The sequence below is a fragment of the Artibeus jamaicensis genome, unplaced genomic scaffold (assembly GCF_021234435.1).
Source record: "Artibeus jamaicensis isolate MK-2021 breed Jamaican fruit bat unplaced genomic scaffold, CSHL_Jam_final contig_3182, whole genome shotgun sequence".
Taxonomy (NCBI): Eukaryota; Metazoa; Chordata; class Mammalia; order Chiroptera; family Phyllostomidae; genus Artibeus; species Artibeus jamaicensis.
Window position 1 is genome coordinate 3,023,851 of NW_026521742.1, and position 18,324 is coordinate 3,042,174.

The 18,324-nt window shown below is 42.7% G+C and overlaps 1 protein-coding gene across 5 annotated transcripts in view; it reads right to left on the bottom strand.

Annotated features, from left to right (window-relative positions):
• Positions 1-15,409, bottom strand: part of AUTS2 (activator of transcription and developmental regulator AUTS2) — a 1,159,817-nt gene extending 1,144,408 nt beyond the window's left edge. For 3 of the 5 annotated variants that reach the window (XM_053663485.1, XM_053663486.1, XM_053663484.1), the window contains exon 1: positions 13,962-15,409. In XM_053663485.1, the coding sequence (XP_053519460.1) occupies positions 13,962-14,270 (309 nt within the window). In that variant the 5' untranslated portion in view covers positions 14,271-15,409. The remainder of the gene's footprint in view (positions 1-13,961) is intronic. The other 2 variants (XM_053663488.1, XM_053663487.1) reach the window with 1 other exon arrangement.
• Positions 15,410-18,324: the final 2,915 nt, after the last annotated feature.

The window sequence follows — 18,324 nt, forward strand, 5'->3', positions numbered from 1 at the left end:
AAGCATGGTGACCCATCTTCTAACACTATAATCAAATCCTTAAACTATAGACAATTTAGTGCTTTTTCATGTCCATCTGTTTTCTAATGATACTTTGCTGTCAGCATCCTACAGGAGTGCTTCTTGGAAGATGGAAGTAATGACAAAGCACATCATCGGGAAGGCAAATACATGTAGTACTAACCATTTTACAATGACCATATGGGCTGTGTTTCAACAATGCAATTTCCTAATCAGCCTGAGCATACATATTTCTCTGTCCTTAATCCAAGCACACCATGCTAAATTGGTAAGAGTACTGATGAAATATGGGCAGCAGATGTACAGATATACAATCTACAACAAGAATGTTAAAGAAACCTTCATCTGTAAACAGTAAACAGAGGGCAGCCATTGCCCTGAAGTGAAAGTGACACCCATCTCTACCAGTCTTCTTCACACTGTTTCCTTAATCAAAAACATCACAGCAGGGTTATTACAAACTTCTGAGGGGTAAGGAATAACACAAAGAAAGTTAAAAATACGCAATTCCTACCTAAGTATTTACAATCTGAGGCAGGCCCTGGAGGTAATACAGAACTCACATTTTACAAATATATAAAATTCAGGTATAAGAGATTCCTTTTTAAACGCTGGACTTAAAGGTGTATGGTTCTTATTACACTAGACTTTTATAGTAATAGTTAAATTTCAAAGGACATGCTTTGACTAGGATCTGCTGTACAAACTCAGGTACAAACAGAAATCTACTATATTCCTCTTTTGGATAAGCAAAAGGATAGCCATGCTCCTTGAAGTAGCTGGAGGGAAAGGACAAGACTACAGGTCTCAGAGCATGATGATTCCAAGAAGAAACTGCCTTGTCTCTTCAAACGAAAAAGACTTTTCAGAGAAGTATTTAATTAGACTGATCTTCATATTCACCCAGAAATCTTTGGAAATTTCAGGCCCAGTAAGGTACTCATATTCATTAATTCCCTCTCTCTCTCTCTCTCTCTCTCTGTTGTGTATACGTGTGTATGTGTGTGTGAGATACTACTCCTCAAGGGGTGGTCATCAGCCAGCTCTGAATCCTGAAGTACTAGAGGATGAACTCTGTGGAGACCCACCTTGGCCCAGAAGAAATGAGGAGGGGGCTTCTCAAGATGTATAGTACTCTAATCACACTTAGAATTTCCATAAGAAGCAAATCTAACAGTCACATTTATTAGCATACTCTTTGTTGCATAAACAAACCTCTACAGGAGGAGTGGGAAAAGGGGGGGAACAACATGCAAATGTGCTTAGAATAATAAAAGGAAACAATAACAGAGAAAATAATGCACCATTTGTCAAAAGGTACTTTCAAGATATAAATATCAAGAAAGGCAAAAACCATTTAGTATGGTTTTTCACTAGGAAGAATAATGAATCTACTAGTCAAAAAAACAAAAACTAGCAAAAAGATCTGTTTTATGTGGAGTAGATTGCCATGAGAAATGCCACTTGCTAGAATAATTCAAAAGGAGACAATTCAAACAGAGAAATCAATATTAGAAAATACGATTGTACTCACAGTGACCTGTTGAGAGGGTGCCAGTCCCTTCTCTGATTTTACACTTCTGTTCCAAAAATATCATTGAGATCACTACATATGTGAAAGGGTTTAGTACAGGAACTGCCAAACAGTAACCCTCAGTATTAGGAGCCTGAATCCTTGTCTTTGACAATGGCTTAAAATCTACCTGAGCAATGTGACCTGAGAAAAGGTCAGATTTTTATACAGGGAAAAGCAGTGAAAGAAAGAGAAAAGGAAAAACTAACAATAAAGAAGCTACAGATGTGCTGTAGGAGTGGCAGCCACCTACTGTAAACTCCAGCTTTTAAAAAGAATATAAAGGACTTCCCAAAAGCTGATGAGGTACTTTTCCCTCCCTGAAGCCTATTATTATACCTAAAAAATCCTTTGTAACCAAGAGAATTTTCAGCAGCAACAGAGAACACATGTGGTCTACCAGAGACCCATATGGGACTCTCACAAAATGAATTTATATTAAAAAGAAGAGTGGAAAGGGGTAAGGAGCACAAGCTTTCAGGTCAGGCAGAAACTGCTGCATTTCCTGCCTCTCTAGTACTGACCTTGGGCAAGCTGACCTAAGTTTCAGTGTCTTAAACTGTAAAATAGGGATATCGTTTGTTTGTTTGTTTGTTTGTTTCATGGGATAACTCTAATGAATATAAAATTCCAAGCACAATGCCTGGCACAGAGTAAGTACTCAGTAAACAGTAGCTCCCTTTTCGAAAATGTCTTTTCCTGGAATTTTTGTGGAAATAGGTCAACTCTAAATACGCACTCACTGAGTACCTACTATGCATGGATTACTGAGCAAAGGAAGCAACAATTCTGAGAACTTCAAATATCCTATGAAAAACATACACAAGGAGAATACAGAGTCTAAAGGTAGAGAACAGAGGAAAATAAAACAATACATTAGAAACACAAGGGAAAAAACCTCCAGCTTTCCTAAGGTTACAGTCATTCTCCCAAGTGACACACAAAATGCCAGCACAGAGCATATAGCTGACCAAGAGCATGTAACAGGCACACAATAAACCGTTACAGAGCATATAACAGTACCTGAACTTCCCACAAGATCTCAAATAAAACAGAGTACACAGTGTTTTGGTCAACACTTTAAAAACTATTAGGCCAGCCCCCAAGACCTCAATCTATGGGGAAAAGGCATTTTATAAAAATGAAATACTCTAAAACCTAAGAAATAAAGCATTTCTCTGACCTACTCCATATCCCAGCATTTGGACTATCAATAAATTTTATCATCATCAACATCATCATCTATGATTCTGGAAACAGTTTCTACAGACAAAATTAATTCTGGATTGAAATATAGGTAAAAGGATGTCTTTACTCAATAGGTTTTGAAGACTGAATGATTCAAAGTAGAAAGCCACAATGCCAAAATATTAAATTTTACAAAGTGACCAAGGGAGCTGGAAGCTGTGTAGATATGCTGAGTTAAACAGTTTTCAATACTTTCAGGTATCATATGCAACTACTTTCTTTTAAAACACAGGGAATTATTTCTGTAATCACATTATACTTCAATTTTTTAAACAGTTACAGTCCTTCAACTGAAGGTGACCTAGAACAATCTGGTCCATTTCTATATTTGACTAGCAAAACTAATTTTAAAACAACACAACTGTCTAACACAGCAGGTTTCAACATTCAGGTGTGAAATCACACCTCCCAGCACACAGGCGGAATTATCCCCCTGCCTCTCACCTGTAATTATCATTTGCTCTCTCCCCAGGCGGCTCTTAGCCACCATATATCCTCCTAGGCTCACATCTGGAAACACAAACTCCCTCTGGGGCTCATATGCTGGGGGGGGGGGGGGGGGCAGGGAGGGAGAGGGAGGACACAAACAAAAACTTTATGCTGGCTTAGATGCCTTCTGAAAATACCTTTTTCCACACACAGCTTAAGAGCAATTTGACAAAATTACAGCATCTTTATGTCACATAGTTAACAATAAGTATTTTTCAAATAAAAAGAGTAAATTTACTTCACAGTTCCCACAGAGGCCAGCTTCATCCATTAAAGCCAATTCCAAAAATTTAGCAAAGGATCTTTCATCAGTTGAGAGGACATAATTAGATGTTTTGATTAAAGCATTTTCCTCCCATGGTTAACAAGACATAACAGATGTCACCAACTTCCCTAATAACAATACAGCCCTGCATTTGGCATCTTTACAATTTTAAAACTGAACTGTCATATAGAAAAATTACAGTTAGGGTGCCTCTTTACAATCATGACTCTGAAGTGGTTATGACATGCCTGAACTCCCCAATGAAACAGATATGGAAATCCTATTCCATATTCATAGCCAAAAGTCCACCTTAGCATACACTTGAAAACCAACCTCTGAAATCTGAATGATGCAAGCTTATTCAAATCACCACCAATTATTCCTGGAAGCACAGATCGAATGAGGTATGAAACCTGAACAGAAAATGCAAATCTCACAGTCACTTTCTTCCAGAAGTGCATGGAACACGTGCAGAAAGTGTTTCAGGAAAAGCAATGTCCATCTAAATAGACCCACTGTACCAAAATCCCAACTTCCCTGCAGAGAGGACAAGTACTATCCCTCATGGGGGGCGGGGTGGGGGGACTCTCATTTTTCACAGTGAGAGTCTCCTGGTGCATTTGGTCCAGTTTACAAAAATTCAATTTATACCAATTTTGTCAACATACCAGTCCAGAGTGTAACTAGAAATAAGCCTGCATTTTAAATGGAAGACAGTCTCTCTGATTGAAGTTCAACTTAAACATCCTGGTTTAACAACTCCATTAAAGGCATCAAGCACAGATCTAAAGATTACTCAGCCCTTTTGTCAGTCGCATGTGTTATTTATAGGAGAGTATATCAATCATGCCTTCCCTTTATTATTTCCTACTTTCTAGTCCTAAACTATTTGGTCTGCCAAATTAATACATTCCATTGCTACTGCAAATCTAAACAATGCTTGATAAAAGATTAATAAAATAGTTGGGTTTCCGTAACCACATACACACCCAGGGAAATTCATCAATGTCTATATTTGCATATTTGGCTGACTGCCCCCTGCAGCAAATATGTAAAGCATAATGCTCAGGTACCATGTTTTATGGTTTGCATTTAACTCAGGGTGTCAATCTGCTTCTATTTTAATTATATCCATCTTGATATGTTATTACAATCTCATGAAAACTTCTTTTCATTATATGATTGACTATAAATATATACACATGACAAACAGTTGTTATAAATTTCCTGGTTCAGCAATAAAGAGGCTAGATGGCTTAGCCAACACATCATGTGGATTTAATGGTGTGAGCCTTTCTTCAAAAGAAAAGTTTGGTTGAGTCTTTAATTCCACCATACTCCAAAGTTCACTGGTTTCAAATGTTCTGCTACCAAACTTGTTAAGTTGCTCTAAGTTTCTCTGAATTGCCAGGCTAAAGAAAATATTTTATCCAAAAAAATTACGTTAAATTTTTAAATAAACCCCATTAAGGTCATTTTATAACCAAATAGTTATTTTATCTTTCCAAGGTACATTCAAAGATGAGAAATCCTGATATCATCACCCCACATCCTCATTCTGGAAAGAGAGATGAGGCTGGGTTGTTAAAATCCTTAGAAAATTAGAAGTTTTACAATTGTGGGTGCTCCTTCTCATTTGCAGCATTATTTCTGCTTTAAAAAAAAACAAACTCCTTCCAACATGTCCGGTCTTTGGGAATCCTAGCACTAAGGAGAAGTAGACAGTCTCCTAGTTTTACTGGCTAACAGTGACAGTTTCTTACTCCTAGGGTCAATTAACCCCTCTGAGCTGTGTTTTTCTCTGTAAAATAAGAGGTATTGTGGAACTACATCACTAAAACCAACAATAACTGAAGTAAAATGGATCAAAGGACTGCTCTGAAAGTTGAGGTCCTAACTTTAAGAAACTCCTCCTAAAGATGTTCTGCATGTTAAGCTCAAAACTGTCATTTTCACAAGTAATCTGATAAGAAATGGGAAAGAAGCAAACTGCACTACACAGCACTGCAATAATAGTAACAAATAACAGCAAAACAATAACAAATGCTTGTTTCCCCTTTTGTCCCTGTGACAGTATAATTTCACTTGAATTACATAAAATCACTTTAGAACAGCATAACCCAGTACATTCCTTATTTTTGCCAAGTGAAGAGAGAATGGGGTGGAACACTGGAATTTCTAGTATGTGGCTGAAAAACAAGTGATAATCTAATGTTCAACTATTGTTTCATCTACATACTCATTCTTCTAGGGGTTTCTTCTTACTTAGTTTTTAACTATGGAAAACTATTCACTGAATAACCTTTAGCCACTAAGTATAACTAAACAGAGACCCTAGCAAACAACAACAAAAACAAAAATCTATTTCAGTATAACCTTTAAGGGATAATTGCAAACACTGAACTCTTTTAATGCCTCTTTTCAAGCTCTAAAATATCACTGCCACCAGAAACTTTGCAGAAACCTTAAATGAGGCTGGTAGGTTGGTGTTCTGCAATGCAGAGTAGGTGTGGGGACAACAAGGAAAACGACGTCCCTCAGGTACCATCACGACTTGACCTTGGCACTGACTTAAACCCTGTCCCAGATTCAGAATGTTGCTCCAGTCTGAAAGTATCAAATATCAGCCACGTAACCAAGAGTCACATTTGTCTTCACAGGCTGTGCTTCTGAATTGAGACCAGGTCATTTCAAAATGCCTCAGTTAATAGCAATCACACAGCACCTGCAATTTGAAGGCTTTCTGCCAAAACTGAATCCCAACCTACATTAGCCATTTTCCATTACTTAAAAACTGGGGGCTTGCCCCTCTCCTCTTGCAACCCCATTTTACCACACTTGGATTTTCCATGGTTCTGAAGGTACCAAGGAGATATGGCACCTTGAGGTATAGCAGCAAGCCAAAATGACAATTAAGTAAAAAATATTTGTATGTAATTTGGTAATTTGTGACATTTCTCAGGCAAACTCTAACTAGAGGTTCAGATAAAAATGAGAAATCAGAATGATGCATTTTAATAGCCCAGAAAACTGTAGCAAGTAATTCTCTAACGTCAGAGTCCCTTCCTCAAACAGGCTGTTGGAGTTCAAACAATGGAAATTTGAAATTTGTAAGTTTCCACATTTCATTCACAATTTCCTAAATCCATTACCTTTTAGTAACTTCATTAATAATTTTGATAGCTGTATCTCAATAAAGGAAGAGTGGGAAAGAAGGGAGGATAGTTAGGAGGGAGGGAGGGAAGGAAGGAAGCAGGCAGTGAGTAGGTGAGTTGGGAATCTACTGGATTCTGTGATGAGGCTGCCATTGACACTAATACATGAAATAAACACCTGCAAAGAAGGCAGCAGTACAGAGAATTTCAAGACACAAATCGGTCCCCTTGCAAAAGATGAAATCAGAGACCTGAAGAGGACTGAGACACAGAAACATGTACTTGCCTAGTGTCTTCCTAAGCAAGCAAAGGAAGCCAGGCTACGTGAAACCCACTCCCCCACTCCTCAGTTACAAAAAGCATAAGGAGGACCTATTCTTTGGACCTTACAATGATACCTATTGACTGCATACCTCTTACTCTCCAAGGCTTGTGAGAAGAAATGAAGGAAGATCACAGCTATGACTGTTAGAAGATAAAGTTAGGGTCTCACCAGCCTTAAATTCTATGTCCCTCTACTACAGAAAAAAAATCAGCATTCATCTAGGAACAGGTACAGATTTTGTAAGAAAAACAGTTCTGACTCAGCTAACAGTGTCCCTAACTTATTTTTGATCTATCTTGGGTTCCACCAAACTAATTCCTATCTTGCTCTTCCTACTGAGTTTTTAAATCTCCCTGATTTTTTTCAGAACTTTATCAAATGAACAGCAGTTACCTCATTATCAACCTTTTTCCTGTATCTACAGAATATTGGGTTTACTCCTGAATGTGAAAAAAAGGGTGTCTCTTGAAGAGAAAAAAATAGCATGAGGCACTTTCACTAAGTTAGGCTACATTTAGTGTACCAGATTCCATAAAGAGCACTGGGCAAAACAGAATATAATGTAAAGTCACCTAACCCACCAACCTCCACCCTCTGTGCATGTGGACACACACCCAACACCCTTCTTCAAGAAGTACTCCAGACTTCCTGTCCAAAAGACTCCCAAATCTTGCAGCCACTGAGACCTAAATTGTTCCTTTACTGCTGCCCTCAACTACTATTTTTTTCAGCTTAGGGACCTTATTTCTAATTCTAACATTCTCTCAAACTAATCGCTCCTTATTTCTGACAGTATATAGAACTGCTGTATAGTCTCAGGATCTTTTTATATCACCCTCAATGTTCCTTGAATTGTGTCGAAGGCTCTATTTTTTTAACCCTTTTTGAAAAGTTAGAGAACAAGCTCATGAAAGGATGAAAAGCTCATCACTAACTCTGTCATTCATTTTTTTCAATTTACTGCTTCATTTATACGCTACTTCCCAAAAAAAGAGCTGAAGTACTTAATCTCAACAGCTAACACAAGCTGCATGGAATCATCACATCACAATCTTCCACCTCATCTCACATAAATAATCCTGATGTGATCTCTGTCTTATACAGCAAAATACTGAAATTCAGTACACATGGTAAAATATGTAAATTCATAACCAACCCATTATTCACACTCTTCTTTTCTGTAAACTTTCTTACCATTTCACAGATCTTAAAGCTATGCACACTTTCAGCAGTGAAATGCTGGAACTGACCCATTTACCCTGCAGTCCCATTCCAAACTTCCCAAAATAAAAAGTGAAAATGCAAAAATAAAACGTATCTCCACAGCTCTCCCTGGCTGACTGACAACAGAAGGATTCTGACCTTTTTTGAACTAGCACTTCATACATAAGCAAGCAAAAGGTAGATACTCTGAAAGCTTTATTTTAACATTAGTGTCAACCTTTCTCATCCAACTTTCTTCCCCAGCTTGCTAAAAAGCAGCACTACAGCAAACTAGAAGGGACCAAGAAGACAGGATATTTATTGGCTAGAGGCAGCGTGGTGGCATGACAATTGGGTGTTATCACACCAAGAGAGTTATTAATGAAAATCACTGACCAATTCTTACCTCATGGTGGGGTTGCTAACAATCAATGAGAGGGCTGACACCAGGCAGGAAAAGAGAACTGGAAGAGAAACGAACTAATCATCCTTGTTCACACCTCGTACTACCCTTGCCACTCCCACTTAAGCAGCAGCTTCCACTCCAACTTCAAATGTCTGTGCCTGGTTTTCCAAGTCATCTGTCCTGGGCCCACTAACCCCAAACTCAGAGATCACCAAGTTCCTGGAAGGGATCTCTGAGATCTTTCCCAGCATCTCCCATACCAGATTATGGATTCTAATGCCAAGAATAAAAGTGCCCTGTGGTCAAATAAATTTAGGAAATAAGACACATCACATGGCCTTCTCTGATATTTAAAACTCGCATTCATATAATAAAAGACTTAATTCTGGCAAAACAAGTCACCCTTTAATTTTGCCTAGCCCATCCAGTTCCGAAACTATTTGACGACAGATGACATTTTTTTTTTCAGTCTGGAACACACAACCCATGAACATCTGGCAGAGCTATGTTCCCACCTAGCTGAGCACCTTTGCTCTGAAACTAATCTAAACCTCTCAACTAATGGATTAAGAAAATGACACTTTTAGAGTACTTCCCAAGGTCACTAAAATAGTCAGGACAGCGAAGCCTGGACCATGTTTCTGGTCTCCTGACTCCCCCAACAAGCACTCTTTAGCTCCCTAATTTTGTACTCATTTCTATCAGCCCTTCCCTGCTCCAAGCCTTAATCAAATAGCGTCTTCTCACTTTTTTCTGTGCCTCCTTCACTATTCCCTCTTCTTAGAATGCTCTTTCCACTCTGCATTCTTTATCTATTCATATCACTTCAACCTTTTAGGCCCCATCTTCTCCAAGAAGCCTTCTCAAATACTTCAAGCAATGGCACTCATTACCCCATTCTATTAAAGCCCAGTACACTTACTTGGTATTAAGCATTCCAGCACCTATTTCAAAATTATTTTGTAGGTGCAGGACTTAATTTATCAAGTGAACTGCACACTCCTTCAAGATGCTACATATATATTTAGGTTTCTCTGTACTCTTTCTGGTGCCTTGCACATATCAAGCACTCCATAAATATTTGCTGACTGATACAAGGAACATGATTAATGTTTTTTTAAACGACTGAATAAGGGAGATTTTACCATAATAAATTACTAGAGCCTATTAACATGGCATACCATAAGGACAAATTCTGAACAGCCTATTTACGCTAGCAATGTATAGTGTTTCGGAGTAAGCCCTGAAACCAAACTTGATCCTGTACCCACCAGGAATGAGTCTTCCTTAATTTTCACAAGTCTGCAAAACTCCAATTGCCCTCCTGTCTGCTAATCTCACCAATTTCATCTTTGCTTCCCTTGGTCAGAGGTACGAAAGGGGGCTGCACTAAGAACAGTGCACAATAGAGAAGTGCGGGGAGAAATAATGGATGTGCAAAGTCAAATTTTCAGCTGCAGTACTCACATGGCTTACTAATCAAGACTACAAAGAAAGAAACCCAAGTAACAGAAAGGCAATATTATCTGGCATATCAGGGTACACTGACAGTACTAGTACCCCAACACTTCCATTCACAGTTTGCTAGAAGCCACTTTTTTTAAAATGAGACATGACATCTGGGGATATTCACTCTCCTATTATTCAAAGAATATCCACATAAACAATATCATATCCAAAGGGTAACTCTTTTTCAAATGCCTAATGAAAATAACACCATGTTCAACTTTAGCCTCCTCACCTACCCTATTATCTTCTATCATGAGACTCTTCACAGTCACATACTTGAACTGCAGGGCACAATTACTCAAGACAAGTGTCCCTGCAGAATATGAAACTACCTCAGCCAGTTTCACTGCCTATAAAGTGTGGGCTTCTTAAACTATTGCCAAAGCTTTTGTCATCTTAAATAAATATCCAACGGTGAAAAAATAATCAACATAAAAAGGCTGGTTTTCATTAGACAAGGTTCTTTCTTTTGCTCCAGCATTTACTAAATCATAGTTGGGCCGGAACACTTTATATCAGCAATTTTCATTACTAGTTAGCAGCCTTTTTTAAAAGTCAAAATTGATGTGTCCATTAACATCTGAAGTATGCTACTCCACAGTTTGCCTGCTACTGCTCTAAACTGGCATAAGGAACAAGCCTAGCTTACAAGCCAACATGTCTGGTTTCTTATCACATCATCATAGTAGCACAGCAGCCTCAACGTTATGTGGTGATGACTGTTTTCATTTCTAAACATAAGGCACAAAAAATAGTATGTATTTAGGGTACTCTTAGAATCTACAATAATTTTTAGCATTTCAAAGCATTCCTGTCACATACATTTCCATCCAAGTTCACAGTTCAGTTGCCTGTTTCCCTCACATTGTATGGTGACATTTGAGTAAATCTCCCAAAATGAGTAATACATAGGTTTTATCTTTGTGACCACTACACACATATGTTTGACCATCCAGCACAGACACAAATGTGCAGCAAACAGATCTACCTTTGTTCACAGAATCAGACATACATAATGGTTTTTATTCCCCACTGTGTTTTCAGTCTGTAAAGTTTATTTACAGCTTTCCTACAAAAGCTGGGTCTTTTAAAGATGAACACTGACAGGATATTTGATAATATTAAGGAACTGTAGTCTATTTGGGTGTGATAATGCTACAACGGGGCTTTGGGTTTTTTAAGTCATTACCATTTAGAGACACATACAGAAATATTTCTCATATCACATCTGGGGGAGGAATAAATAAATGGGACATACATGAAACAAGATGAGATATGATCTAGTTAGTAGTAGTTGCTGACCTTGGTGTTAGGTCCACTGAGGTGTTATCAAACTGTTCTCTCTACTTTTGTACATGTTTAAATTTGTCTATGAAGTTTTAAGAAAACTTTTTTAAAAGTTACACTTTTTAGACCCACACACAGATATGTAAATGATATTTAGATATAAAGGTTGTATAGTATTCAGCTAAACAAAACAACCTTGGTTTTGCATCTAGAAAAGTTGGAAAAAAATAATCACAGCAAGAAAAGAAATGGTGTTAACAGTACACTTCATCTTGGTTTTCTTTAAAAATTAAGGTTTTTAAGCCTAAAAGAAACTAGAAGAGCGTATGTTCTCTCAAATGCCAAACAGATAGATATACACATCACAAGCCCAGGCAAATATTTATTTATGGAAAGTTAACGATTAAAAAAAACTGCATAAGTTGTATCTATCTCCACTTGGCCTTCAGAAATATTCATGGAAATCTGCAGGCCTCTCCTGCTTACTGAGAGAGGGGCCACAGGGAAGCCCAGGGTAACCACACAAAAAGCAGAACCACTTGTAACCAGATTTTGCAAGCATCATCCTAATGTACCACAGATAGCAATGGTGAACCAAACTCCAGGCAGCATTTTCTATTAGCATGCATGCTGCTATTTCAATTCCTATTTTAAATCAAGAGAGACACAGAGAGAAAGAGGTTACATAGTACAGTACCCTCCTTCCTACCTTGGCAAAGTTGAATCCACAGAATTATCCTAATAAGTGGTGAGCCTCAACTCAAAACAACCGTGTAAGATTCACTTTAACCAATAAAGTACCAATTCCAGAACCAAAGGGTAACTGATTCAATCACTAACATCAAAATCTATAGTCACCAATACCACCAACCACCTTCCCTTCCTCCCCAACCACTAGCAACCATCCACTACCAGCATCACCACCAGCAGCCCAACCAAAAAGCAGTTCAAATGGGAAACTGGCTCCCATTAAAATATATATATATTTAAACCTAACACCCAAACACACACACAAAACCAAGAATCTAAACCTTTACCATTACTGCATGTGAGATTTAAGCTGTCACTAACAAAGCTTGTATTTGATCATCTCAAACAATACCATAAAAGCAAAAAATCATAGGGAGAGGGAAAAGTTTCCTTCAGGAACCCCTAACCACCATATCAGGTGCATGAAAGGCTAGAAACCAACTATCCTGGTTTTGTGCTTAAGAAAAGCCGGAACAACTATGCAGAATCTCAAATTCTCATTCTCTCTCTCTCTCTCTCTCTCTCTCTCTCTCTCTCTCTCTCTGTGTGTGTGTGTGTGTGTGTGTGTGTGTGTTGTGTTGGGAGTGGGGAAAGGAAGGTGGGGGAGGAAAAGAGGGGTTACATTTATAAAGACCAATGACCCATGCCAACACCAAATGTGATCCTTCCAGGTAAAGACACTTTCCCCCCCATCCCCTCGACCCTCTCCCTCTAACTCCCCTAACCCACCCCCCTTCCCCAGGAGCTGGTTAGAGGGCAGGAAAACGTGCATTTGTAAATCAACACTGCAGGTGCCCAAGGAATAAAGACATATATACATACACAATCAGAAAGAAAAAAAAAGAAAACACAAAAAAAGGAAAGGGAGAGGTACAATTGGGTGACAAGCCCTTCAGATACCAGCCAGGATTTTATTCTTTCCTCCCACCAGTCCTCCCTGGTGCACCTTTTCTCTATCCTTTAACCAAATTGCTCATGTACACACACACATGTGCATATACACACACACACACACACACACACACACACATATATATATATACACACACACACAGATATTGTAATTAACCCTTTCTGTAATACAGCCCCTTACGGAATACAGAAAGATATTCCATCCTTTCCTCTCTGCTCTCCCCTCCTCCCTCCTTTCTCCCAACCAGGAGAAAACGCCCCCTTCCCAGCTTCACCAGGAAAAAAAAAAAAAAAAGGCAGGGAGGGGGTCAGAAAACCACAAAACCCCATTAGTCTCCAGTCCCGAGGACACCAGGAAAGGTATATACTATACAGAAACACACACACACACGGTCATATGGCTCCGTAGAAAAACCGTCCACGGGCGCCCCAAACCCAGCAAAGAGACTTCCACCAGCCAAGAAGCCATGATTGGGAGGGAGAGGAGGAAGAGTAGGGACAGAGCTATCCGTGGAGGGGGGCGCATTGTTGTAATGCCTGAACCCCTTTCTATATGCCCATCTGCTGTGGAGGGGGCGCAGGGAGGGGGAGCAGGGGAAAGGCGAGCGAGAACGAGGACCAGGAGACCAGGCATGGCTTTGAGATTCCCTCCTGCTGGCCGTCTTGCCCGCGCCCCCAGCTCCCCCCACCCCCCAACAATAAGACCTCATAAGACAGACAGACAGACCGGCCAGAGCGCAGTGAGGGAAGCAGCAGAGCTGGGTGCAACCGAGTAGGGTCGAGCATAAAGAAAACCAGGGGGAGGGGGTCCCCCTTACCTCCAGCGCTTCAAAAGTGACAAAGCTGGTCATGGCAAATCCATCAATGATGTCCTCTTCGGCCGAGGTGGACTCTCTCCGCTTCCTCCGCGGGGGTCTGGGCCGGGACGGGGCGGAGGACGGGGGCTTCCCATTGTCTTCCTTGTCGGAGCCCGACGACGAGGCGAGCGAGGGCGCCCGGGTCCGGCCGGCGCTGCCGCCGCCGGCCGCGCTAGCCCCCAGCCCGCCCCGGGAGCGCCTCTCCCGGTCTCGCTGCGACCGCGACCGCCGCTTTTTGCGGAGTCCATGGCCCCGCGTCGGGCCGTCCATGGCTCTGCCGCGCCGGGGTCTCCCCGCTCGCCTCCTGCCCGCCACCGGTTCCAGCCGCGGCCACACAAAAAAATTGACACCAACCCCTCCCTCCCCCGTTCTCGGCTTCCCTCCGCCCCGAGGAGGGCGCGGGGGAGACGGCGGCCGAAAGAAGGGAGAGAGGGGAAGAAAGAGAGGAGAAAGAAAAGGGGGAAGGGGCGGAGAGAGGGAGGAGGGACGGGAGCGAGGGCGAGAGGCGAGAAGCCCAAGTGTTGGGCTGCCCACGGCACTGAGGGTCGGAGATTCCTGTGAGCGGCGCCGAGCAAAGTAATGGCTGAACACACAGGTCTCCTTTAGAGGAAAGAAGAAAAAAAAAAAATAACTCACCAAGCAGGCAATAAATCAGAATAGCGGAATGCTTTGATCAAGAGACTGGGAGGCTCCGGGGAGCCCTCCCCGCGGCCATTCTCTGCCGCGCCCCTGTCCCCCGAAAACGCCTGCCCCCCGAGTCAAAATCGGGTCGAAAAGGTCGCAGGAAAGTGGGGGCAATGAACTTCACCCGCCCCTCACACAGGAAAACACCCCCGCTGCCTCTCACACACGCCTCGGAGGAAACTCACTCCCAGGCTCCCAAATTTTTAAGAAATGCATCCAGGGGAGGCTTCCGAGCGACCTGAGAGGGATGAGACCCCCCAGAGAGGGAAGCATAATAATGAAATAATTAGGAGAGGAGAGGGCGAAACTGGGAGAGGTGGAGAAGGGAGGTGGAGGAAGGGAAGGAGGATGCTGGAGCAGTTGTGGGGTTTGCTTTTTGGTCTTGGAGGGGGGAAGAGGGGGGCTTAAAAAAGAGAAGAAGCAGATCCTGATGCTGCCACCCACCCTCCTCCTCAAACGAATATTTTTTTCCAGTCCCAGAGAAGAGGTCACCCTTCCTCAAAAAAGAGGGTGTGAGTCCGTCGACGAGAAAAGCAGAAAGAAATCTCCAGCTGGAGAGACACTGGTGTGCCGCCGCCACCGCCTCCTGCCGCCGCCGCTGCCTCTCCGCTTCGCCCAGTCCGAGGAAGAAGCGCGGCCGGGAAGCGTTGGGAACGCCGGTCTCACCGTCGCCGCCTCTAACGCTGCCTCCGCTGCCGCGAGAACCCCGAGCCGGGGGGTGCACGGCGTGTCTCCGGGCGGCTGCAGCGGGAGCCCGGGCACGGCCCCATCCTCCGCCTGTCCGCCTCACTCAGATCCCGCTCCTCCCCCTCCGCGGCCGGCCCACCGCCGCCGCCCGCCTCAGCACAAGCCCGCGCACGCGCACCCGCCCTCCCCGCGCCTAGCTCAGCGCGCGCTCCCGCCCCCGCGGTCCCGACTGGCTGGTCACGTGGCGGACCCGGCTCCCTCCTCCCCCGCCCCCTCCCCAGTTGTAGAGTGTGTAGAAAGCAAAAGGCTGGGGGCTGGCCGCGTTCGCGAGCCCAGGGCATGCGCGCTGGGGCGGCCGGGCCTGCGCATTGTTGGGAGGGGGGGTGTTGGGAGTGGGCATCGAGGGTGTGGTGGGGGTTGTACAGGGGACTATCGGTGCGGGGACGGCTGTGGTCCCGCAGAGTTGGTCCGCGAGGGTGTGGAAGCTGTGAAACGATCTTGCCATCGCATTGGGGATAAGTGGGCACTACTGTCCCTTCTCTACTCCGAGGTCCGCGCCCCACCCCCTGCACCCTCCTCGGGACACTTGTCTCTCGACCCCCTCCCTACCCAAGGCCCTCCGGAGGCGATCCAGCTGCCGTCCCGGGAGGGCCTCCAAAGTACTCTTCCTGGGTGACCTGCGCAGCGGGAGGAAGGAGGGACACAAGGGGGCTTCCCTGAGAAGGGGTCGCGATTGGAAGCGACCCGCAAGGGAACAGATGCCAAAGCGCAGGCCTCTATTCCACTGGGGGGCACTGGGAGACCCTTCGGACAGAGTTGGAAACTTTTTCCCACGCGGTAACACAACGTGTGATCGAGTGGCTCCGCACCCTAATGACCTCTGGACCCTCCTCGCTTTCATTCGGGAGTCCGATGGACGCGCGGACCGCTTGGGAGCAGGCGGCGAGAAACTCGGGGTCGAACTTGAACCTCCGCAGCGTACTCGGGCAGGGGGCGGGGCTGGAGAAGCTGTGACCTGCAAAAGGCAGTTCCCACCGCTGCGGGATGCCTATAATTTGGGTGAGGAGAGAGTCTTTCAGGCTTTTCCTATCACCGCCCCTCCTCTAGTCGTAACATTGCTGATGCTTACCAAAAAAAGTTGTACTTAAAAGTTTACTACTGCCCAGAATCGAACAAGAAAAGCGAGTAGCCTTTCTGGGTAAAATATTTGTGTCTTTTTCGGGGCACTGGAATTTGTTTACTAAGAAAGACGCCAACAGCCCTTTCTCACCAGCCGGTTAGATACCAGCCTCACTTTCTATCCAAGGACTTAAGTAACTAGACACATCACCTCATACCCCAAGCTCTGCGCCCCACCCCCTGCACCCTCCTCGGGGCACTTGTCTCTCGACCTACCCGAGGCCCAAGTAATCTACACTTAGGGAGGAAGAAAAGAACGATCTGACATTTGTTAATTGCTCGCAATGGGCTGGGCACATACCAGACCCTTGTATATGACTTCTCTTTAGAATATAAATGTGTACTTTTAATCGTTTGTATTACTGGAAGAAGAGAGAGAAAACAGTAAGGACCTGGAATACCCAACGGTCATTCATTCATTCATCTTTTCATTTAACACTTAGGGCCTACTATGTACCAATCACAGTTCAAGGTACTGGGAAGACAATAATAAACAAAATGAAAAAGGTCCTTCTTCTTGGATCTTATAGTCTCTTATAGTCTAGCAGGCAATCCTCACTCACCTTGCATTTGGTTGTTCATTCCCTAAAGTCACACTCTTCAGCATCCCCATTCTGAATCCCAGATCTGGGTCTTTATGAAAACGTGGTAGGGGAGGGAAGGGAGGGTGGTGGGAGCCATGGTACAAGGGCAAAGAGGAACAACCACTGAACTGTGAATAAGAGCTGAGCTTTCCGCCTGTCCAGGGAACAAACCATTGACCTTAGATAAGACTTTAAATGACTAGTTTTCTCATTTATAAATAAGAGTTTCAATTAAATGTTCAAAAAGTGATCTACTACTGGCCTCAAAAAAATGAGATATTTTCTAGTAGACTGTGTGCTTTATTTATTGAGAAATGGTGACTGATATATGGCATCTGATTCAATTTATCAGGAACACAGTGCACCTTCCAAAAAGTACCTTCCTAAGATAATTTCACCCTGACCCACCACAAGCAATTGGCTAAAACAGTATCTCTTCACTAAGTATACATCTGTGTTAACTTCTAGGATGCTGTCCCATCAGCTGCTGAAATCCATGCTGAAGTTATCAAGTTTATGTCTATAAAAAAAGGCAAGTTCTTTGCAGTTTGAAGCTAGGATTTGGGCTCATTTTTAGGGTTTTTAGGATTGTGGAAGATGCTGTAGACACTGATAAGTTTCAAGAAAAACTAAAAACTAATTTTTCAATTACAGTCACTTCTCAACAAATTTTAGGGGTTGGTTTGAGGAAGGTGTGAAATTGGCAAATATAATAAAAAATATAATAATATTAGTGACTTTTCAGAGTAGCCCTTGGCAGTCTTGTCTTTAAAGAGTAATTTCTGGTAGGGGTAAAAAAATGGATGGTAATGTACCGCATACAAGAACTTTGCCTCTGGCAAGAGTAATTTGCAAATGCATTTTGGGATCATGTTTAAATGTATTTTTTCAGGGTCCAAGTATAATGCTCACTGGAATTGGTAATGCCTTTTGGGTCAGAGTTTCAATTTCCTTCCATCAGGGAATGAAAATTGTGAATGATTTGTGCATATTTGTTTCTAATCTTTCATGTTGTCTAGGTTGTAGAAGGTAGTGATTAATAACCACCATAGCTAAGCACTGACTGTGTGCCAGGCACTGTTCTATGTTGCATTAGAGTATTATCTAGCCCTGGCTCGTGTGGCTCAGTGTATTGAGCACTAGACTGCAAACGAAGGGTCACCAGTTTGATTTACAGTCAGGGCACATAC